Source organism: Heterodontus francisci, chromosome 17, assembly GCF_036365525.1.
Source record: "Heterodontus francisci isolate sHetFra1 chromosome 17, sHetFra1.hap1, whole genome shotgun sequence".
NCBI lineage: Eukaryota > Metazoa > Chordata > Chondrichthyes > Heterodontiformes > Heterodontidae > Heterodontus > Heterodontus francisci.
The window spans coordinates 39882796-39906722 of record NC_090387.1 but is presented as its reverse complement, the minus strand read 5'-3'; the positions used below and the strand labels follow the sequence as shown (position 1 = coordinate 39906722).

General features: G+C 45.2%; 1 protein-coding gene across 2 annotated transcripts in view; it reads right to left on the bottom strand.

Moving 5' to 3' along the window:
- Positions 1–23927, bottom strand: part of cep89 (centrosomal protein 89) — a 132737-nt gene that overhangs the window by 52913 nt on the left and 55897 nt on the right. For both annotated transcript variants that reach the window (XM_068049315.1, XM_068049316.1), the window contains 5 exons: positions 23472–23555; positions 21397–21500; positions 12714–12829; positions 4627–4807; positions 1759–1926 (listed from right to left, as the gene is read on the bottom strand). In XM_068049315.1, the coding sequence (XP_067905416.1) occupies positions 1759–1926; positions 4627–4807; positions 12714–12829; positions 21397–21500; positions 23472–23555 (653 nt within the window). The remainder of the gene's footprint in view (positions 1–1758; positions 1927–4626; positions 4808–12713; positions 12830–21396; positions 21501–23471; positions 23556–23927) is intronic.

Here is a 23927-nt window from a genome sequence, read left to right as displayed (position 1 = left end):
AGGCTTAGATAAGATAGACAAGGAAAAATTGTGTACATGGACTAGGGAACACAGAACGAAGGTTCTGGGCAAGAGATCAAAGAATGTGAAGAACCAACCTTTTTTTTAAAAACGCAGCAAGTGGTAATGACCTGGAACTCGCTGTCCACGAGGGTGGGGGAAGCGGAGACAATCAATGATTTCAAAAAAAAAATTGGATGGCACATGAAGGAAATAAACTTGCAGGGCTAGAGGGATTGGGGGGGCGGGGGTGGGGACGATTGCACTGCTCCATGGAGAGCTGGCATGGACTCGACCGACCGAATGGCCACCTTCTATGTCATAAATGACTCTATAATGATAATGAGACTTCAATAATCCGAATATCGACTGGGATAGTAACAGCGTAAAGGGAAAAGAGGAGGAATTCCTGAAATGTGTACAAGAGAACTTTCCTGATCAATGAGTTTCCAGCCCAATGAGTAAGGAAGTAGTTTTGGATCTAGTTCTGGAGAATGAAATGGAGCAGCATTCAATGGGAGAGCATTTGGGAGAACAGTGCTCATCATTCCATCAAGTTTAGAATAACTATAGAAGAGGACAGGTACAAACAAACATTAAAAGTACTGAAGTTGGAGGTGGGTTGGGGTCAACTTTCCTATTGTTGATATTTTAACCTACCTACATGTCACAAACCCATCTGTCCTTGGGGGTTAAAATTCCCCCATTTCTATTCCTTTATCACCTTAGGGGTCAACTCCTCTAATGTGCTCCTGGCTAAGCCCCTTACCCCTCTCCATAAATTGCAGGTCATTCAGAATGCCATAGCAGATATCCTCACCTCCACAATGTCCCAAAACCCTATCATTCCCACCCTTTCATGTTCCACTAGATCCCCATGCCATAATGAACTGACTTGTAAGTGACTTGCCATTATTTTCCTTCTGACGACTTTACCCCAACCTAACTTAACAATTTCTTCCAGCCATAACTCGACATGAATCCTCTGATCCTTAAATTCTAGGTTCTCCTCTACATAATTAGCAGCGGTTCTTTCAGCTACTGCATCTCTGCTCTTTAGAACTCACTGCCTTGATCCTTACGCCACGCTATTTCCCTCCCTGTCATCACAACTCCTCAGGCCTCTTCTTTAAGACTGCATCTTTGGCCCCCTTTGCAGATTCACCCCATAATTAGTATCCACGATTTTTCTCCTCAATGTGGAGTGCTTTGAAATATCTTCCTGCTTGTTGCAGCTTCAGTGGTTATAGCACAAGATTAGTAACCTGAAGGCTTGGGTTCAAATCCCATCATAACATGTTGTACAAAATCTCAAATGGTTCAGTAGTATGCTTCAGCGAAAGGGACCTAACACTTTGACCCACGTGGCATACATCTGACTCTCTATGCCTTCTTAGAGCCTGGCGAGCCACAGAGTTATACAAACAGGTGGTTGTCAGGTGAAGACAGAACCATGCACAACCATAATGGCCTACAATATTATGTGAAGAATGGCTATGTGGGCAAGGTATATTAAGGTTGTCTGCACAAATTAACTATACTCCATCGCGTGCCAGCACCTTTAGGGCTGTAGGGGACAAAAAAAAGTGAAATTGATCAAACAAAATCAGATATAACAATATAAAGAATGCATAACAATACCTTTCAAAATGTTTACCAGATGGGAATTAAATTTTAAATTTAAAAGTTTTAATTGTCTCAGTAGAATGTAGTTATAGTTCAATGCACATTTACTGAATACCTATATATGTATTGTACCTGTTTGACTTCTGTGCTACCTGCAGTTCTGCTTCTAAAGTCTTATTGTCAGTTATTAATTCTGTCTTTTCGAAGAGTAGGCTCTTTTTCTCAGCTTGCAAAGATGCAATTCTTCCCATCAATTCTTCCACTTCTACTTTCTGTTTCTCTTGCTCCAGCTGCAGTTTTCTACACAGCGAGAAGAAAAACAATTACCGCACTGATAGACTGTCTCAGGTAGCACACCAAGGCATTCTTTACTGAAAACACCATTCATGGCAGTTAAACAGCTAGAGCCCTAACAAACATAGGTTCTTCAAATTTTACTTTGTATCTGGGGTTTGAGTGTGAGCCTATGGCTAGTCCTGTGAAAACGGTGTACACCAACTTTAAATAAATGTTTAACTATGCTCTTTTTCCAAGTTCCTTACTTTCTTGAACTTTAGCAATGCTCAAAATAAAAAAAAAATCTTTACTAATTTTTTCCAAATTTACCAGAGTTCATGGAATCCAGCTTTTCCTGCCAATTTTTTCCACTAAAAATAAGGCTTTTTTTAAAATTGGTACTTAGAAATTGATTTTAATGTTCCTTGACATGAATTTTTAGTTCCAAATCATTCAGATGTACACCAGATAATCAATTCCATTATTTTACCTGGGATTGAAGCAACGCCAGTGGTCTGTAGTTGCCCGTTTGATCTGTCGCATTTTTTGACCATGGGCACCATATTGAGTGGTCTCATTTCAAACTACTAGTACTTATCCAGTATGCAGTGAATCCTTCATATTGACTGTCAATGGCTCATAATTCTACTCCTTGGTGTTTTTTGTCACTGAGGTAAATATCATCTAGACCTGGGTATTAATTACTTTTTGCTATAACTTACATCAAAGAAATTAATTTTGCCTGGATTAACTCTGTTTAACTTCCCTTGCAGATATCTGGAGTATGTAATCATTCAGAATGTTTATTATTTTCATAGAATAGTACAACAAAGAAGGCAGCTATTTGGCCCAACAAGTTTGCACTGGAACGTTTGAAGAGCAATCCAGTTAGTTCCAGTCCCCTGTTCTCATCTGATTTCCTTTTGAAGGGTCCTATTGAATCTGTATCCATCACCCCATCAGGCAGTGCATTCCAAATCCGAGACACTCATTGCGTGTAAAAGCTTTTCCTCATGTTGTCTTTGGTTCTTTTGCCAATCACCTGAAATCTGTGCCCTCTCATTATTGGCCCTTTAGCCTTTGGCAACAGTTCCTCATTATTCATTCTACCTAAATCCTTCATGATTTTAAACACCTCTATCAAATCTCCTTTTAGCCATCTCTGCTCCAAGGACAGCAAATGCATCTTCTCTAGTCTATCCACATATCTGTAATCACTCATCCCTGGAATCAAAGGCGGCGCAGTGGCTAGCAGCGCAGCCTCACAGCTCCAGTGACCCGGGTTCGGTTCTGGGTACTGCCTGTGTGGAGTTTGCAAGTTCTCCCTGTGACCGCGTGGGTTTCCTCCGGGTGCTCCGGTTTCCTCCCACATGCCAAAGACTTGCGGGTTTATACGTAAATTGACCATTGTAAAAATTGCCTCTAGTGTAGGTAGGTGGTAGGAGAATTGAGGGAAGGTGGGGATGTGAGGGAAAATGGGATTAATATAGGATTAGTATAAATGGGTGGTTGATGGTCGGCGCGACTCGTTGGGCCGAAGGGCCTGTTTTGGTGCTGTATCTCTCCATGAGTCTATAAATCTCTTCTGTACCCTCTCCAAAGCCTGCACCTCATTCCTGAAGTGTAGTGCCCAGAACTGGATACAATACTCCAGCTGGAGCTAAACTAGTGTTTTGTGCTCATCCTTTGTTTTAAGTCTTTAAGGTTCTCATCTCTTTTCTGCCTAACCTCTTATTATTGAATTGCTGAAGGAACATTTTACTGTTATGTTTTGTGCTTGCAGGTAGGCTTTTGTCTAGATCTCCCTGCCCCTCTAATCACTCTTAACATATTTCTGAATGTTCTTATGTTTATACTGTGACTCCATCCAATTCTTACCTGCAACATACATACGGTCATTTTTCCTCTATTTCACTTTTGACTTGTTTGCTAATTGATCTAGGTGTTACACTTGTTTAGTCTGAGGACATTGGTTTTAGATATTTCTAGTAATATAACATTTGCTGAAAACTCCAAGCTAGATGGCCAGGTAGCAAATTTAAAGGAAATCAATACTATTCAAAAGGGACGTGAACAAATAGAGGAGATGGACTAAGGAAAGGCAAATAAATCTTATTGTAGATAAATAAAGCTAATGCATATTGCAAGGTGAATCGAGGTCACCCAACAGGCAGATACTATTTTGGAAGGAAAGGATTTGTGTGTGATCACAATCTTTAAATGAATCTAGTCAATGAAAGCAAAGCTATTCATTTGATTCCAAGTTAATACTTTCACCCTGCATTGGTAAGACCACATTAAGAATACCTTGTGCAATTTCAGACAACTGTCCTTCAAAAAGAAAGTACAGACAAGAGCAACAACATTTGGTCATGGGAAGATTCTACACTTGAATTGTTAACCTAGCTTCTACATTTACAGGTACCAGCAGACCTGATGTATGTCCCCATAATTTCCTAGTTTTATTTAAGAATTTGACACGGTTTGTTTGAAATTCCGATAAGTTTAACTAGTTTTTTTTTAAAGTTTCCGTATCACCACCATACCGTGATCAAGCCCATTTATCCGACAGCAATATGACAACATGCTGACTTAAAAGTTATAATAATTTTTTTTCATTACTTCTTCAATACATCCCTCCCAATTTTATATGCAAACCTGAAGGATCCCAGTTTCCATATGCAAAGCTTAAGCATTTCAGCAAATTTAAAAATAAATATATACCTTTTGAGATCATTCACCATTGTGGTATGCTCATCAACTCCCATTTTGTCATCAAGGTTTGCTTTTAGTTGGTCGTACTTTGAGCAAATGTTCTTCAGCTCTTGTTGAGTCTCATGCAACTCTTTTTGTTGCGTTTGTTTCTCTGCCTCCAGCAGCATTAATTGTTTAGTCAATTTTGACACTAACATCAAAAGAAAAAAAATATTTTTTAGAAAAGTTAATCTGAGCTTTATGGGAAGCCAAAGTGGAGACCAATAGCAGGAAAAGCTCCAGAACATGACGGACCAAACTTGAAGCCAAAGCCAAATGAGAGTATGGGATAATGGTGCAGGATGGATCACGCTTCTGAAGTATTATAACACTGAAGTATGCAATGCAACGACATGTACCAAGGTCTGCTGTACAACTCAGAACTGTTACAGTGCAGAAGGCGTCCATTTGGCCCACCGTGTCCGCACCAGCTTTCTGAAATAACAATTCACTCAGTTCCAATCCTCCGCCTTCTCTCCATAACCCTGCACATTCTTCCTTTTTATCTAACAGTCTAATTCCCTTTTGAACACTTCAATTGAACCTGCCTCCACCAGACTCACAGGCAGTGCATTCCAGACCTTAACCACTCGCTGCGTGAAAAAGTTTTTCCTCATGTCACTTTTGCTTCTCTTACCAAATACTTTAAATCCGTGCCCTCTCATTCTCTATCCTTTCATGAGTGGGAATAGTTTCTCTCGGTCTACTCTGTCCAGAACCCTCAGGATTTTGAATACCTCTATCAAATCACCCCTCAGCCTTCTCTTCTCCAAGGAAAAAACAGTCATAACTGAAATTCCTCACCCCTGGAACCATCCTCATGACTCTCTTCTGTACTCTCTCCAATGCCTCACATCTTTCCTAAAGTGCGGCGCCCAGAACTGGACGCAATACTCCAGCTGAGGCTGAACCAGGATCTTATACAAGTTCAACATAACCTCCTTGCTCATGTACTCTATGCCCCTATTAATAAAGCCCAGGATACTGTATGCTTTATTAACCGCTCTCTCAACCTATCCTGCCACCTTCAATGACTTATGCACATATACACCCAGGTCCCTCTGCTCCTGCACCCACTTTAGAATTGTACCCTTTATTCTATATTGTCTCTCCATGTTCTTCCTACCAAAATGAATCACTTCACATTTCTCTGTCCATTCTACCAACTTGTCTATGTCCTTTGGGATTTCTACATTGTCCTCCTCACAGTTCACAATGCTTCCAGGTTTCATATCATCTGCAAACTTTGAAATGTGCCCTGTACACCAAGGTCTAGGGTATTAATATATAATCAGGAAAAGCAAGGGTCCCAACACTGACCCCCTGGGAACTCCACTACAAACATTTGAATCCCTCCAATCAGGTTTCCATCCCTGCCACCGTACTGAAGCGGCTCTTATCGAATTCACTAATGACTAAGATGTCACTAATGACATCTTATTTGACAGACAAAGGTAAACTTTCCCTCTTCGTCTTTCTCAACCTGTTTGCAGCCTTTGACACCATTGACCACACCATCCTCCTCCAGTGCCTCTCCACCATTGTCCAGCTGGATGGGGCTGCACTCCCCTTGTTACACTCTAATCGTAGCCAGAGTATCACTTGTATTGGCTTCTCTTCTTGCTCCTGCACTGTTACCTCTGAGGTCGCCCAAATATCTATCCTTGGCCCCTCTCCTGTTTCTTGTCTATGTGCTGCCACTCAGTGACATCATCTGAAAACACAGTGTGTTTCCATATGTACACTGAAGGTACCAAGCTCCACTTTGCCACCATCGCTTTTGATGCCCATGCTGTCTCTGAATTGTCAGATTGCTTTTCTGATGTCCAGTACTGGATGAGCAGAAATTTTCTCGAATTAAATATTGTGAAGCCTGAAATTATTGCCTTTGGTCCCTGCTACAAACTCCATTCCCTCGCTACCAACCCCATCCCTTTCCATGGCAACTGTCTGAGGCTGAACACACTCGTTTGCACAGTGTCCTATTTGACCCCAAGATGAGCTTCTGACCACATATCTGTGTTATTACTAAGACTGCCTGTTTCTACTTCTGTAACACTGCCTGACTCTGCCCAGTCTCAGCTCATCTGCTGTGGGAACCCTTTGTTATCTACAGGCGACTACTCCAGTGCAGCCCTAGCCAGCCTCCCACGTTCTATCCTCCATAAATTTGAGGAGCAAAACTCTGAGGCCCAAGTTCTACCTCTCACCAAGTCCTGTTCACCCATCGCACTTCTGCTCGGTGGCCCACATTGGCTTCCAGTTAAACAACACCTCTATTTTAAAATTCTCATCCTTGTTTTCAAATCTCTCCATAGCCTTGCCCCTCCTTATCTCCTCCAGCAGCATCATCCTCAGATATCCGTGCTCCTTGAATTCTGGTCTCTTGAGCATCTCTAATTTTATTTGCTCCTCCATTGGTGGTAGTGCTTTCAGCTGCCAGGGCTCTAAGCTGTGGAATTCTCTCCCTAAACCTCTGTCTCTCTACGTCTCTTTCCTCCTTTAATGATACTCCTTAAAACCTATCTCTTTGACAAAGCTTTGATAATTTGCTGCTATATAAGGGCGGCACAGTGGCGCAGTGGTTAGCACCGCAGCCTCACAGCTCCAGGGACCCGGGTTCGATTCCGGGTACTGCCTGTGTGGAGTTTGCAAGTTCTCCCTGTGTTTGTGTGGGTTTTCTCCGGGTGCTCCGGTTTCCTCCCACAAGCCAAAAGACTTGCAGGTTGATAGGTAAATTGGCCATTATAAATTGTCACTAGTATAGGTAGGTGGTAGGGAAATATAGGGACAGGTGGGGATGTTTGGTAGGAATATGGGATTAGTGTAGGATTAGTATAAATGGGTGGTTGATGTTCGGCACAGACTCGGTGGGCCGAAGGGCCTGTTTCAGTGCTGTATCTCTAATCTAATCAAACCTTCTTCCAGCCCGAAAAGCATCCATTAATCACTACTCTTTGTTTCCTGTCACTCAGCCATTTCCGTTTCTATGTTGCTACTATCACTTTTATTCCATGAGCTATAACCATGCTCACAAGTCTGCTGTGTGGCACTGTTTCAAACGTCTTTTGAAAGTCCATGTACACATCAACCCTCTCTGTTACCTCCTCAAAAAAACTCCAGCAAGTTAGATAAACATGATTTTCCCTTAAGAAATCCATGCTGGCTTTCCTTAATGTTTGTGGATGGGGTGCCAATCAAGCAGGCTGCTTTGTCCTGGATGGTGTCGAGCTTATTGAGTGTTGTTGGAGCTGCATCCATCCAAGCAAGTGGAGAGTATTCCATCACACTCCTGACTTGTGCCTTGTAGATGGTGGACAGGCTTTGGGGAGTCAGGAGGTGAGTTACCTGCCGCAGGATTCCTAGCCTCTTACCTGCTCTTACAGCCACGGTATTTATATGGCTATTCCAGTTCAGTTTCTGGTCAATGGTAGCCCCGAGGATGTTGATAGTGGGGGATTCAGCGATGGTAATGCCATTGAATGTCAAGGGGAGATGGTTAGATTCGCTTTTGTTGGAGATGGTCATTACCTGGCACTGTGTGGTGCGAATATTACTTGCTGCTTATCAGCCCAAGCCTGGATATTGTCCAGGTCTTGCTGCATTTCTACACGGACTGCTTCAGTATCTGAGGAGTCATGAATGGTGCTGAACATTGTGCAATCATCAGCGAACATCCCCACTTCTGACCTTATGATTGAAGGAAGGTCATTGATGAAGCAGCTGAAAATGGTTGGGCCTAGGACACTACGCTGAGGAACTCCTGCAGTGATGTCCTGGAGCTCAGATGACTGACCTCCAACAACCACAACCATCTTCCTGTGCCCTAGGTATAACTCCAGCCAGAGGGTTTCCCCCCTGATTCCCTTTAACTCCAGTTTTGCTAGGGCTCCTTGATGCCATACAGGGTCAAATGCTGCCTTGATGTCAAGGGCAGTCACTCTCACCTCACCTCTTGAGTTCAGCTCTTTTGTCCACGTTTGAACCAAGGCCGTAATGAGGTCAGGAGCTGAGTGGCCCTAGTAGAACCCAAACTGAGCGTCACTGAGCAGGTTATTGCTGAGCAAGTGCCGCTTGATAGCACTGTTGAGGACACCTTCCATCACTTTACTGATGATTGAGAGTAGGCTGATGGGGCGGTAATTGGCCGGGTTGGACTTGTCCTGCTCTTTGTGTCCAGGACAGACCTGGGCAATTTTCCACATTGCAGGGTAGATGCCAGTGTTGTAGCTGTACTGGAACAGCTTGGCAACGGGCGCGGCAAGTTCTGGAGCACAGGTCTTCAGTACTATTGCCGGAATATTGTCAGGGCCCATAACCTTTGCAGAATCCAGTGCCTTCAGTCGTTTCTTGATAACACGCGGAGTGAATCGAATTGGCTGAAGTCTGGCATCTGTGATGCTGGGGACTTCAGGAGGAAGTAGAGATGGATTATCAACTCGGCACTTCTGGCTGAAGGTTGTTGCAAATGCTTCAGCCTTATCTTTCGCACTGATGTGCGGGGCTCCCCCATCATTGAGGATGGGGTTATTTGTGGAGCCACCTCCTCCAGTTAGTTGTTTAATTGTCCACCACTATTCACGGCTGGATGTGGCAGGACTGCAGAGCTTAGATCATATCTGTTGGTTATGGGATTGCTTAGCTCTGTCTATCGCATGCTGCTTATGCAGTTTGATACGCAGATAGCTTCACCAGGTTGACACCTCATTTTGAGGTATGCCTGGTGCTGCTCCTGGCATGCACTCCTGCACTCTTCATTGAACCAGGGTTGGTCTTCTGGCTTGATGGTAACGGTAGAGTGGGGAATATGCCGGGCCATGAGGTTACAGATTGTGGTTGAATACAATTCTGCTGCGGCTGATGGCCCACAGCGCCTCATGGATGCCCAGTTTTGCATTGCTAGATCTGTTCGAAATCTATCCCATTTAGCACGGTGGTAGTGCCACACAACACGAAGGAGGGTATCCTCAATGTGAAGGCGGGACTTCTTCTCCATAACGACTGTGCGATGGTCACTTCTACCAACACGGTCATGGACAGATGCATCATGGCAGGCAGATTGGTAAGGACGAGGTCAAGTATGTTTTCCCCTCTTGTTGGTTCCCTCACCAACTGCCGCATACCCAGTCTAGCAGCTATGTCCTTTAGGACTCGGCCAGCTCGGTCAGTAGTGGTGCTACCGAGCCACTCTTGGTGATGGACATTGAAGTCCCCCACCCAGAGTACATTCTGTGCTCTTGTCACCCTCAGTGCTTCCAAGTGCTGTTCATCATGGAGGAGGACTGACTCATCAGCTGAGGTCGGGCAATAGGTGGTAATCAGCAGGTTTCCTTATCCATGTTTGACCTGATGCCATCAGACTTCATGGGGTCCAGAGTCAATGTTGAGGACTCCCAGGGTAACTGCCTCCCTACTGTATACCACTGTGCCGCCACCTCTGCTGGGTCTGTCCTGCCGGTGGGACAGGACATACCCGGGGATGGTGATGGCAGTGTCTGGGACATTGTATGTAAGGTATGATTCCGTGAGTATGACTATGTCAGGCTGTTGCTCTCCCAACTTTGGCACAAGCCCCCAGATGTTAGTAAGGAGGACTTTGCAGGGTCGACAGGGCTGGGTTTGCCGTTGTCGTTTCCGGTGCCTAGGTCGATGCCGGATGGTCCGTCTGGTTTCATTCCTTTTTATTGACTTTGTAGCGGTTAGATACAACTGAGTGGCTTGCTAGGCCTTTTCAGAGGGCATGTAAGAGTCAACCACATTGCTGTGGGTCTGGAGTCACATGTCGGCCAGACCAGGTAAGGACAGCAGATTTCCTTCCCTAAAAGGAGATTAGTGATCCAGATGGATTTTTACAACAGTCGACAACCCTTTTACAACAGCCATCATTAGACTAGCTTTTTAATTCCAGGTTTATTAATTAAATTCAAATTCCACCTTCTGCTATGGTGGGATTTGAACCAATGTCCCCAGAGCAATACCCTGGGTCTCTGGGTTACTAGTCCAGTGGCAATACCACTACGCCACCGCCTCCCCTGACTGACTGGCCTGTAGTTGCTGGGCTTTACTGTACACCCTTTTTTGAACAAGGGTGTAACATTTGCAATTCTCTAGTTCTCTGGCACCATCCCCGCGTCTATGGAAGACTGAAAAATTAGGGCCAATGCCTCTGCAATTTCCACCCTCACTTCCCTCAGTATGCTCGGATGCATCTCATCTGGTTTTGGTGCTTTATCCACTTTAAGTACAGCCAGCCTATCTAATATGCCCTCTTTATCAATTTTAAACTCTTCTAGTGACTGTATTACCTCCTCTTTCACCATTGTCTGGGTTGCACCTTCTTCCTTGGTAAAGACAGATGCAAAGTATTCATTTAATACCTCAGCTATGTCCTCTGCCTTCATTTGTAAATCCCCTTTCTGGTCCCTAATAGGCCCCACTCCTCCTTTCACTATTTATATGTCTATTGAAAACTGTGGGATTCCCTTTAATGCTAACTGTGAGTCTCTTTTCATGCTCTCTCTTTGCTTCTCTTATTTGCTTTTACACTTCCCCTCTGGACTTTCTATATTCAGCCTGGTTCTCAATAGTATTTTCTACCTGGCTTGTCATAAGCACACTTTTACTTCTTTATCTTAATCTCGACCTCTTTTGTCATCCAGGAAGCTCTGGATTTGTTTGCCCAAATTTTCCCCTTTGAGGGAACATACCTTGACTGTGCCCGAGCTATCTCTTTGAAGGTAACCCATTGTTCAGCTACTGTTTTTCCTGCCAACTTTTGACCCAATTTATTCACCCCCAGCTCCATTCTTACCCCATTGAAGTTGGCTCTCCCCCAGTTAATTATTCTTACTCTGGCTTGTTCTTTGTCCTTTTCCATAGCCTAAATCTTAAGATACAATGATCACTATCCCCCAAGTGCTTTCCTACTGATACTTGATCCACTTGGTCCACCTCATTGCCAAGAACCAGGTCCAGCAGTGCCTCCTTTCTCATTAGACTAGCAACATACTGTAGAATATTTGCCTGAACACACTCTCTGAACTCATGCCCTCACTGCACTTTACACTACTACTATCTCAGTCTATGTTTGCATAATTGCAGTCCCCCATTATAACTACCCGATAAATTTTTGCACCTCTCTAATTTCCTTGCAAATTTGTTCCTCCACATCCCTCCCACTAGCTGGTGGCCCACAGACAACACCAAGCAACATGAAGTGCACTTCTTTTGTTCCTGAGCTCTAGCCAAATTGATTCTGTTCTTGACCCCTCTGGGACACCCTTTTTCACCAACACTGCAATGCTCTCCATCAAAACCACCACCCCTCCCCTTTTTTTCCCCCTTTTCTATCTTTCCGGAACATCTTGTATCCAGGAATATTTAACACCCAGTCCTGCCCTTCTTTGAGCCAGGTCCCTATTATAGCCACATCATACTTCCACATTGTCATCAGTGCCTGTACCTCACCAATCTTATTTACCACACTCCATGCATTCACATACATGCACATTAACCCTGATCTAGACTTTATTACTTTCTCTGACCCCACCTAATAACTTACTATTCCCTACTCTAGTGCTGTCTGTCACCCCCAGTATTCTGTGCACCTTGGTATTCCTTTGATATTAGGTCCTGGTCCCCACACACCTGACAAGTTACCAGTTTTGCTTCCCTCCAATCTGAGCTCCCTCTCAGGTTCCTATCCCCCTGACAATCCAGTTTAAACCCTCCCAACTGAGTTGGAAACTGTAAGGCATAGCTGAAGGAATATTTTAAAAACAAATTTTTTTAAAAGTCAAGGGAAACCGCTAAGAAAATATGAAGGGAACATTTTTTGATGAAAAAGCAGTTTTGGGATAAATCTGGCAGAAAGGAGGGGATAATCTGGAGTCTACTCATTGACAATTATCTTGCAGAGAGAGAGGGGAGGTTAAGTAAATCACATTATAGCAAGGAAAGGTCTTCAAGAAATCCAAGTGGATAGTTGGGCCAGGTATTAAAATAAGGAAGAGTTAATTAAAATTATCAGAATCCTCTTGTATTTCACCTGGGCTCACCTTCCTGCACGTGTCTGTTGTGACTGCTTTTTCCTTTGGCTTGCTGTACCTCAAGCTGCTCCATCAAGATTTGGTTTTCCTCCAAAACCAACTTTGCCTGATCCTGCAACTGATGCCTGGAAGGACAAACAAAACTGAAAGAACTCTCAATAACTGTGCTTTATCTAGCACCTTGAGCTGGAAACCAGAAGCAACATTACTCAAACGGCATATGAAGAGCTTTAATTTCATTTTGTTTTTTAAATAGGCTTATATTTTTAATTTCAAAATATCCTATGGTAGGCAACTAAACTGCCATTACATGTGAATGTATGATAATTTTATGCAAATAAATGGTTTAAAGATGTAAGACATCAGTAACATATGGGTTTTGCGAAAATGATCAACTGGGAGAAACTGCAGTTTCATGACTTATTCAAACAAGCATATTCCCCGTTTAACTCCAGCTGGAAATGTTTTATTTACAAAACAGTCAAACTATTATACCACAAAATAACTATTGAAAGAAACCATTATTAATTGTTTCAGTAAGGTTTCCATCTATTACAAACTGAAATCAGGAACTAACAGTTTCACATTTGGGTACTTTTTCTGAACTCCAGTTAACCTCCCTCCACACTGCTCATAGCTAGAACCCGAAATCAGGTTGAGTAGACTTAGGCCTTCAACTTTGTTGAAAAAAAATTGTATTTATATACTGGCTTTCAAGAACTCGGGACATTCCAAAGTGCTTTACAGCCATTAAAGTACTTTTAAAGTGTAGTCACAGATGTAATGTAGCGAACGAGCAACCAATTTGCACGCAGCAAGGTCCCACAAACAGCAATGTGATAACGACAAGATAATCTGTTCCAGTGACGATGTTTGAGAGATAAATATTGGCTAGGACACCAGGGAGGACTCCCCTGCTCTTCTTCGAAAAGGCAGATGAGGTCTCGGTTTATTCACTCATCCAAAAAGACAACACCTCCAACAGTGCAATGCTTCCTCAGTATTGCACTGAAATATGAGACTACATTTTGTACTCTGGAGTAGGGCGCAGAATGTGAATTGTTAAATGTTTACAGCGACATCAACTTATTTAAACTTTCAGCTACAACTTTTAAATAGAGCTATTTCAGCCTAAATTTTCAGTTTCTGGTGTGAAAATATAATGGCCATGTTTTGAGATCCTTGTAGCTGATTTGTCTGTGATAAACACATTACATTACTGGTCAATCAGTTGATATAGGAAAGCTAAAAATTGGTATGCATGCATTTTCGGGTAGGGGGGTCATGATTCACGACCCACCAGCACCTGGTGCCATTCAGGCATTTGCCTGATTGTAGCATTGCAGCTGAGCGGAACTCTTGCTGCTGGCTGGCTGGCTGCCTGCCTGCCTGCTCATCAGGGGTCTCTACAGTGTGCAAGGCGAGCACATATTCCAGCTAGCCTCCTGCTCTTAAAGGCAGTCTGCCCCTCTACAAGGAGAGCTGCACTGATAGAAAGATGCTAACTGCCTATACTGCCAATGGCTGTAATTGAAAGCAAAGAAACTAGATCAGAGAGAGGGCACCCAGGTTCACAGACACAGCGCTGGAGGCCTTTGTCATGGAAGTTGACAGGAGAGAGGCCATGTTTCTGCAGAAAGTGTTCAGGAGGCTGCCAAGGAACGCATTCAAAGGGACTGGCAGCAAGTGGTCAATGCAGAGATTCTGGCGACAAGGACCTGGCAGCAGTGTTGGAAAAAGTTCAATGACCTCGCACGGGTGGCCAAGGTCATTGAATGCATTTTCAAAGGATATCTCCTACCCGTCACATTATCAACCTCTCAGACTGCTCGATGCACCACATCTCCATCACTTACCCAGCAACAGTCCCTAACATTCAGGACTCACATACTCCACCCCACCCTTACACACCTTGCAATGATACCAGCCTCACACCTACCTTTTGGTGCCTTCACATACCTCTAGCTATTCAGTCATGGCAGGATCACCACCCAAGCACAGTGCAACAGAATGACTGAGATTCTTCCCTCTCTCTTGCTGGTCAAGGTGGCATGAACTAGAAGGGAGCAGAAACAGCAGGGGACAGGCACAACTGCATCCTATGAGACCTAGGGAGATGGCGCTCCACGTCACGGGTCCAGCTGCAACAGAGCCGCTTGCATCCAGCATTGCCAAGAACATTCAGGATGATGGTACATTCCTGCCTATGCCCCTTTTCAATCTCACCTCATGCTCATTCTGCTATCTGGCATGAAGTACAAGCTGCAGATGGTGTGATCATGAACCTCTTGCTTTCCACCTCACCCCTCCCCTTCTGACTTCCTGCTTTCAGCAACTCAAGAACTGTCCCTGCCCAGCCACAGCAGCCTCAGGAGGGACAAAGAGCAGCAGATAAAGAAGCACAGTCACTTGATCTTATGCTCGCAGCCACCAGCTTCTATACTGGCACAATGTGAACTTGCACATGGTGAGTCACTGAGCACAAGTGGGTTACAGCCAGGCCAGGGAGGAAAGGTTAACTCGTACACCAGCTCACCAGAAGGCAAGGTCACCTACAAGTTCTGCTACAGGGGACACAGATGAGGACTTTGATATGGCTGCATACAAGAGAACTCCAATAGGATGCACACCGAGATGCTTAGCACATTGGCAGGCCTGCCAGAGAGCTTCCCGCCACTGTCAAAAGGCATTGGGGAGTCTGGCTCCAACATGGCAGAGGGCATTGCCCAGAGTTTGGAGGCCATTCTTTCCAGCGTGTAAGTGGTGGCCACTCCATGACAGCACTTGCGGACCCAGCCATGATGCAGCATCTATCTCAGCTTCCACTGCAGCAGAGGTGGAAGCCACCCAATGTCACAGTGATGCAGTGGAAGCTCAAGTGCATGTTATGAGATCCATGCTGACTGCCATGCAGGCTCAAATTGCTGCCATGATGGCTATAGATTTCAGTGCTCAAAGGGGCATGTAGGCTTTCGTGGCAGTCTAGCAATCTGTGCTCTAACAGATTACTAGGTGGGGTGCCATCCTGAGTGAGTGCCAGTGTTCTGTGGTGTATGAACCTGCTGCCCTCTCTCAGCACGACAGCGTTCATGCTCCCACCACAGCCACTCTGCCAGTGCTCCTGATGTTGCATGAGGTAATGCAGTCCGAAGCCAGAGCCTCAAGGCCCAGAGCTGCTCAAAGGAGTACTGCAAGGCCATCTGAAACTTCTCCCAGTGAAACTCAGCAGCCTTCCACCAGCCATGATGGAGCCACTGGGGTAGTAATGCATAGAAGCACTACAGGTGGCAAAGGCAACCGCAAGTCAGGCACAAAAGGAATGCACAAGGGTGAATAATTCACTTCTGTTATCTAAGTGGATGTGTTTTTGGATAAAAATGCTTTGGTAAGGTTATTGTTGGTTGCTTTTATCGCAGTACCTTGGCCAAGGGGAAGCTATGATGGGGTGTCCCAGATGGCTGGTAAAGTGGAGTCATGGTGGCAAAGACAAGTTTTTCTATGGGACGCAGAGTCTGAACAGCTGCCGTCTGACAGCCTGTCTGGAACAAAGGAGTCCCCATGTATCCTCCCAGCCCCTCTCTTCCTGCTTCTCTTTCTCCTCCCAAGGTGGCTTCAGGATGCCAGGAGCAATGGCGCCACCCTCATGATGGCAATGTTGTGGAGGACACAGCACAGCATGAAGTTGGGGACATGTTACGACATGCACTGGAAGGCTACCCTGAGCGGTCCAGGCAGCAGAAGCATTGCTTCAGTATGCTGTTGATCTGCTCCACGGCTTTCATTACACTCTCATTGTCCTCGTTTGGTCGGGTGTCAGGTGGGGTGGGGGAAGGTCATCAGTAAGGTGTACAGGGGGTATGCCTAGTCTCTGAGCAGCCATTCTCTGGTTCATCGTGGAGGTCCAAATTTGGCTGTTGCCAGGATAGCAGGCATTCCTCAACATGATGGTTTGTGCATTGTCACACACCAACTGCACATTGACGGAATGGTAGTCTTGGTCATTCCTGTACCCCTCCCTGTTGATATGGGACCTGCAGAGTGACGTGTGCGCAGTCGACGGCTCCCTGCACCATTGGAATCCTGCTACCCTACCAAAGCCACATGTTCTCTCATCCCGCTTAGGAATAACTTCACATATATGGCCTCCGTCAACTTCCAGCTGCAGCAATGGACGGCATACTGGGAGATAATGAATATGTCACCTGCTCTCGCCTGAAATGATCTGGTCACACAGAATTTTAATACGACTGTGACCTTTACGGCTATTGGCAGCATCGCCCTTGCTCTGCTGTTAGGTTCCAGGTCCTGTCGAAGGAGGTGGCACTGTTCAGTGACCACCTCCTTGTTGAAACTGAGCCACTCCTGAGTGAGGTGGAGGCATGAGAAGTATTCTCTAAAAAACCGTGGTGGATATGGTCCTCTGTGGCGAGCTCTCCTCATCCTTGCTCTTCAGAGCTTCCCATCTTTGCAGCCTCTGTTCTATTTCTTGGCGTGTTACAAACCCAGAGACACAGCAACTACAGCCCCCATACCTCTTGAACGCTTGGGTGATCAAATCCTCTGCCCTCCCTGATTGGATACAGCAACTCACCAACAGACCACGAAAAACAAGCCACAAACTCCTCCACAGCAGAAGTAAATCAAAAGCACCTCACCAGCAAGTTGGGATGACTGCCCCTTTAAATAACACAAGCTGGGGTACCTTGTGCAGCTGAAGAGTGATTAGCACAGACGTTCACGGGGCCAAAGGAGTCCAAGTCTGAAAAATGGCCAAACAGCTGATTGACGTCACAATCTGACCACTCCTAACGCTACTGGTGCGTGCATGGCACATCCGTACTAGCACCCATCCCAGTATGGGGTGCGGGCAGGCTGCACTGCAAGTGGCCAGCAGTGCGGTTCACTATTTTAAGTCTTCAGGACTTCCATACTGCCAGCAAACGTGGCACTACACACTTTCATGGTCAGAATCTATTAGAAAACAACTTGGGAATATTACACGCACATAATCATCACTTGCTCAACAATAACCTGCTCAGTGACACTCAGTTTGGGTTCCTCCAGGGCTACTCAGCTCCTGACCTCATTACAGCCTTGGTTCAAACATGGACAAAAGAGGTGAACTCCAGAGGTGAGGTGAGAGTGACCGCCCTTGACATCAAGGCAGCAGTTGACCGAGTACGGCATCAAGGAGCCCTAGCAAAACTGGAGTCAATCGGAATCAGGGGCAAAACTCTCCGCTGGTTGGAGTCATACGTAGTGGAAAGGAAGATGACTGCGGTTGTTGGAGGTCAATCATCTCAACTCCAAGACATCACTGCAGGAGTTCCTCAGGGTAGTGTTCTAGGCCCTAATGTCTTCAGCTGCTTCATCAACGACCTTCCTTCAATCATAAGGTCAGAAGTGAGGACGTTCACTGATGATAGCACAATGTTTAACACCGTTCGCAACTCCTCAGATACTGAAACAGTCCGTGTAGAAATGCAGCAAGACCTGGACAATATCCAGGCTTGGGCTGACAAGTGGCAATTCGCACCACACAAGTGCCAGGCAATGGGTATTTCAAACGAGAGAAAATCTAACCATCTCCCCTTGACATTTAATGGCATTATGATCGTTGAATATCCCACCTTCAACATCCTGGGGGTTACCATTGACCAGAAACTGAACTGGAGTAGCCATATAAATACCGTGGCAACAAGAGCAGGTCGGAGGCTGGGAATCCTGCAGCGAGTAACTCACCTCCTGACTCCCCAAAGCTTGTCCACTACCTACAAGGAAGGCACAAGTCAGGAGTGTGATGAAATACTCTCCACTTGCCTGGATGGGTGCAGCTCCAACAACACTCAAGAAGCTCGACATCATCCAGGACAAAGCAGCCCGCTTGATTGGCACCCCATCCACAAACATTTACTCCCTCCACCACCGACGCACAGTGGCAGTAGTGTGTACCATCTACAAGATGCACTGCAGCAACGCACCAAGGCTCCTTAGACAGCACCTTCCAAACCCATGACCTCTACCACCTAGAAGGACAAGGGCAGCAAATGCATGGGAACACCACCACCTGCAAGTTCCCCTGCAAGCTACACACCATCCCAACTTGGAACTATATCACCGTTCCTTCACTGTCACTGGGTCAAAATCCTGGAACTCCCTTCCTAACAGCACAGTTGGTGTACCTACCCCCCATGGACTGCAGCGGTTCAAGGCAACGGCTCACCACCACCTTCTCAAGGGCAATTAGGGATGGGCAATAAATGCTGGCCTAGCCATCAATGCCCACATCCTGCGAACGAATAAAAAACACTTTCGTACTGACAAACTAGCTTAACTAAATTTTTGATTTAGAGATAAGAGTCTGAATTTAACCCTCTCTGCCCAGGGAGAACAGTGCATGGGGAGGTTAAAATCTGTATTCACCACACTGTTTCCAAAACACACACGTTGGTCGCTACTTTAACTATGTTTTCCATTCCAAACAGGTGCTTGCCATAGGCAGGCGCAGGCCTAATTAAAACCTAAAAGTCATGCCTCAATGAAGTAATCCAGACACATTTGCCATTTAACCTAACACTGATGAATTCTCGCCCAGTCACAGAACCACCAGCAAATTAGTGCAGCTCCTTGGATCACAGGGTCTTTTTGCTGTCTACATTGCTAGGGGATTTTCTAGCTTTCAGATTGATCACATCACTATCTACTGTCATTATCACCCTCAGTAAACCTTACTTGATTATGGGGGCTTTTATTTATTCTTTCTGAATAAAAGAACAGTTAGAGGTGCAGCAGCAAACTCAGCAACCATCATGAGCAGCTGAGCCTCTGGGAAGACAGCAAGTCATACCCAGCATTCAGTCTACAGGCTGAGTAATCTTTTTGAACCAATTTGAGCAGCAGTGCAATGAGGAGGTTGTGCTTCGCCAGGCAGGCTGCTGTAGAGCACTGCAACCATCTGGAACAAAGTTTGTTGCCTACTCAACAAGGTGGGGGCGGGCTTACCAGTGGCTTTCAAAGTCACCACAGTACTGCATCTTTTCACTACTAGATCGTTTTATGCTATTACAAGAAACATCAATGACATATCACAGTCTACAGTGCACGGCAGTGTCATTAAGGTGATCTGAACCCTGTTCGCCAGGGCAAAGCAGTGCATCTCCTTCCCCAATGACCTTGACAGTCAACAGGGCGGCACAGTGGCGCAGTGGTTAGCACTTCAGCCTCACAGCTCCAGCGACCCGGGTTCAATTCTGGGTACTGCCTGTGTGGAGTTTGCAAGTTCTCCCTGTGTCTGCGTGGGTTTCCTCCGGGTGCTCCGGTTTCCTCCCACATGCCAAAGACTTGCAGGTTGATAGGTTAATTGGCCATTATAAATTGTCCCTAGTATAGGTAGGTGGTAGGGAAATATAGGGACAGATGGGGATGTGGTAGGAATATAGAATTAGTGTAGGATTAGTATAAATGGGTGGTTGATGGTCGGCACAGACTCGGTGGGCCGAAGGACCTGTTTCAGTGCTGTATCTCTAAACTAAACTAAACAGGACAGGGTTCAAGGATTTACTGCAGCGGCTGGCACTTCTTGCATTCAGGGTATGATTGACTGCATACATCAAGGCACAGAGACACCAGGTGATAATATATACACATATAAGATCAAGAATGGCCCCATCCATTGCAGTGCCTTTTGCAGGCATTGTGCTCAGGTTTCTCCCGCAATCCAACTGAGTGAATTTGAAGGTGCTAGCAGCTGAGTGATGTCCTCCCAGTGACATCAGACAACTGCTATAACAGATTGGCTTGTATCATCTTGTTCAAGGGCAGGAAGGGGTTTTGAGATTCTGTATACAAGTAATTATTAGAGGATACAGCAACACATCCTGTAATATCCCCAGCTCATGTCCCCCTTAATCACAGTGCGTGTGCTGCAGCTGTTAGTTTCAGAGGGTAAAGAGCACCCAAGGAAGAAAAGGGAGAGCAACCAAGTGTTATCTTGCCTTCCATAGAGGCCACTGAATATCTTGAAGCAATGGTCTGCAGTTCTGGGGTTAGAGGGGTGACATTCAGCATCACTGCCACATGGCACGAGGCATACTTTTTTGAAGTTTCCTCCAATAGAGACACAGCAGTCTCTCTCCTTTGTTGAATCTCATTCAGGAGGGTCTCATTGAAATTGTGGATTTTTCTGCCCCGCAAATGCCTTTCTTTTGGCTACCTCTACTAAATATTGCAGTAGAAGACAGCACAAAATCAGTGAAATGATCCAATCCAGCTATGCGAGTGCAGTCAATTCAATGACCCAAGCATTCTGCCGCTTACATCCTACTCCCCGAGCTTTCTGCTGCACTTTTCAGCCAGATTTGCCTTTTGGAAGACTGCATTCCAATTTCAGAATGTATCTAACACAGTATTCCTACTTTTGCACAGGATTTGTGCTACAAAACCACCAATGCACATATAAATGAGCTAGCCTGCAAATTTTGATGGGTTCAGCATTTCAGAACACTGTAGTTTAAGTGCTGATTCAGGGGTGCAAAGCCAACACAATTTGCCTTGTGGAATTTCAGAGCCATTATGCTAAACCCAGTATGAGTACTATTTTCTGCTAATCTGCAGGGTACTGGTAAAGGTCTAACAGGCTATATTGATTGTAATTCAAAGCTGGTGCAGTGTAGTTTTATTTAGCAGGACATACCACTCTTTGCTGCTAACAGCACCACTCCTCTCACGCTGCTGATGAAGCTGTTTATTCTCCTTTACCACCTCTTCCACTCGAGCTCTAAAATTTTTCATTTCCTTCTGAAAGTGAATAAGAATTCACAATGATCAGCTGCAGCAATCAGGAATAACTAAAGACAGCAAAGCAACAAAACTTTGCTTCAAATAAACATCTGTATTGATTCCAGAGTCTAAGTGTTTCCCTAATGTAACTATTAAGTAGAAAAAAGAACTTAATCAGGATCAACTATTTGGCAATGTTAATTTTAGTCACTTTATAAGAATACTTATTTAAAAAATTTATATTAGAGCCTGTACATATTAAATTTTGTAAAGGTAGAAACAACGCCAAGAAGTAGTGAGGAAAAGCGGTGGGGGGGGGGGGGGGAAACAGCTGAATAGGTAGGTTTTGAGAAGTTTTTGATGGGCGAGAGAGGTAGCAAGGGAAGTTTTAAGGAGAGTTCCAGAATGGAGGGGACAAAAGGTAAAAGGCTCTGCCATTGAAGGTAGACTTGAGGAAAGATGTAAAAGGAGGCCAAAGTCAGAAGGGTAGAGGACATGTAGGACTGCAGGAGGTTGTATAGATAGGGTGGGACAAACTGTGAAAGGATTTGTAAACAAAGAATAATTAATATTCAATTCACTGGGGAACTGGAAGCCAACAAAGGTTAGTAAGGAGAAAAGTGTCAGGAAAAGGAACTTAGGGTAAGACACAATGAGGGTGGCAATGTTCTGGAGATAATTGAGTTTATGCAGGGTGGAGCACAGGAAGTCAGCAAGTCAATTCCGCAAGTGACAAGGGCATGAATGAGTATTTCAGCAGCAGTGGGGAGGAGAAAAGGCATTCCTGAGGTGGCCGTGTGAGGTGATAGAAGAAGCCAATGCAGACGACATGCTGACTACTGAGAACAGGCAGGATTGGAAACAACTGAGGGTGATATCACAGAGGTAAACCAGAGAAGAGAAGGTGGAAAAGGATGGAGTGATCACCTGTGCCAAATCTTACACAGTGTATGAGAGATAATGGGCTAATTTTTCCAGGCTCTCAGAGGCGGGTTAGGAGGCAGGACCAGAGCAAAGTTGCAAAATGGCCGTCAGGTTACTGACACATTCCTGCCTCAGAGCGATCTTGCCAGAGTCAGGGCCAACATAGCTACCTGCGCGGCAGTGGCAGATAGCCACTTAGGCCCATTAATGGGCCAACTGGGGAAACGTTGATGGCGTCACCAAGATTTTCCCAATGGGGAACAGGCCCTCCACTAAGCTCCAGCCAGTAGGCAATGACAGGCAACCTATTGGCGGCAGGCTGTGGGCCCATTGACGCCTCCACTCGATCAACCCAGCACGGACTCGCAGGGATGCAACAGCCACAGCCGCAAGCCATTCAGTGGAGGAGCTCCTCTTCCACAATGATGACCTAACAACAGTGGCTATCCATAACGGTTAATTTTTCACAACGCTGCAGAGAGTGCCTCCAGTATGAGACGCCCTCACTGTCTCCTGCCTGTCTTAGCAGAGTCCACCTCTCCTGGTGGTGCTACTGGCTGGACAAAACTAGGGGCCCTCATATCACGCCTCCAACTTTTATGGTCTGCCCACCGACCGACGTCCTGCCATAGCCATTTCCAGGTTCCCAACCCAGATTTGAGGCAGACATCGGGATCACAACCCAACTGGGAAAATTCAGGCTAATGTGTCACAGAAACAGTCAAAAAAAAAATTGGAGCCCCGAATTTTAAAACTAATACAAAGACCAAGGCACTGTGCTAGAGTAATAGAATTGCCTGTTATACATAGATTGTCCACATCATTTTCCATAACTTTCCTGGTAGACAAGGCAGTATGCAAAAGACAAGCTCCTATCCACCAGAGTGTGAAGCAGAACAAAGTATGTCACCTTGCGCCATTTGTACATCACCTAGCAGAAGTCTCCGTGCAGGTCACTTGCCTAACGTGTATGAGATTCGTGGGAGGATCACAGGATTAATAAAAAAGCAGGATGGAATCCTTCGGAAGTCTTATTAAACGTTTTGTACTCTATCACCAGTGTACCTCATGTGCTTGCACTGCAGCATCCTTTTCCCGTAATCGGTCTTCGTAGGCCAAAAGAAGGGGCGACAAGTACTTCATGTCCACCTGAGACAAATTGAAATTAATTTTACTATAAATTTAGATCATCCAGGAAAAAAAGGGATTAGAATGATTATTTTACACTGTACTGACTGAAACACATGCATGGGGAACATCTTAATTAAATTGCCTCTCGCAGGAGATTACATGGTCACAGGTGGGTCAGGGCGTGGCTAAAGAAGTGTTTAGTTGTGATGCTCCAGCCCTCATCATGTGGGGCAGGATTGATGGACTAGCTGGTCTTTGCCTGCCCATCAATTTTGTATGTTCATACTTCATATATTCATAAGTACTGGGCAAGTACAAATAGAAAAAGGTGCATACTAGTTTGGAGTGGGTTGTTGCAATCTCTGTCAAAAGTAATAAGAGTAGGCAAAG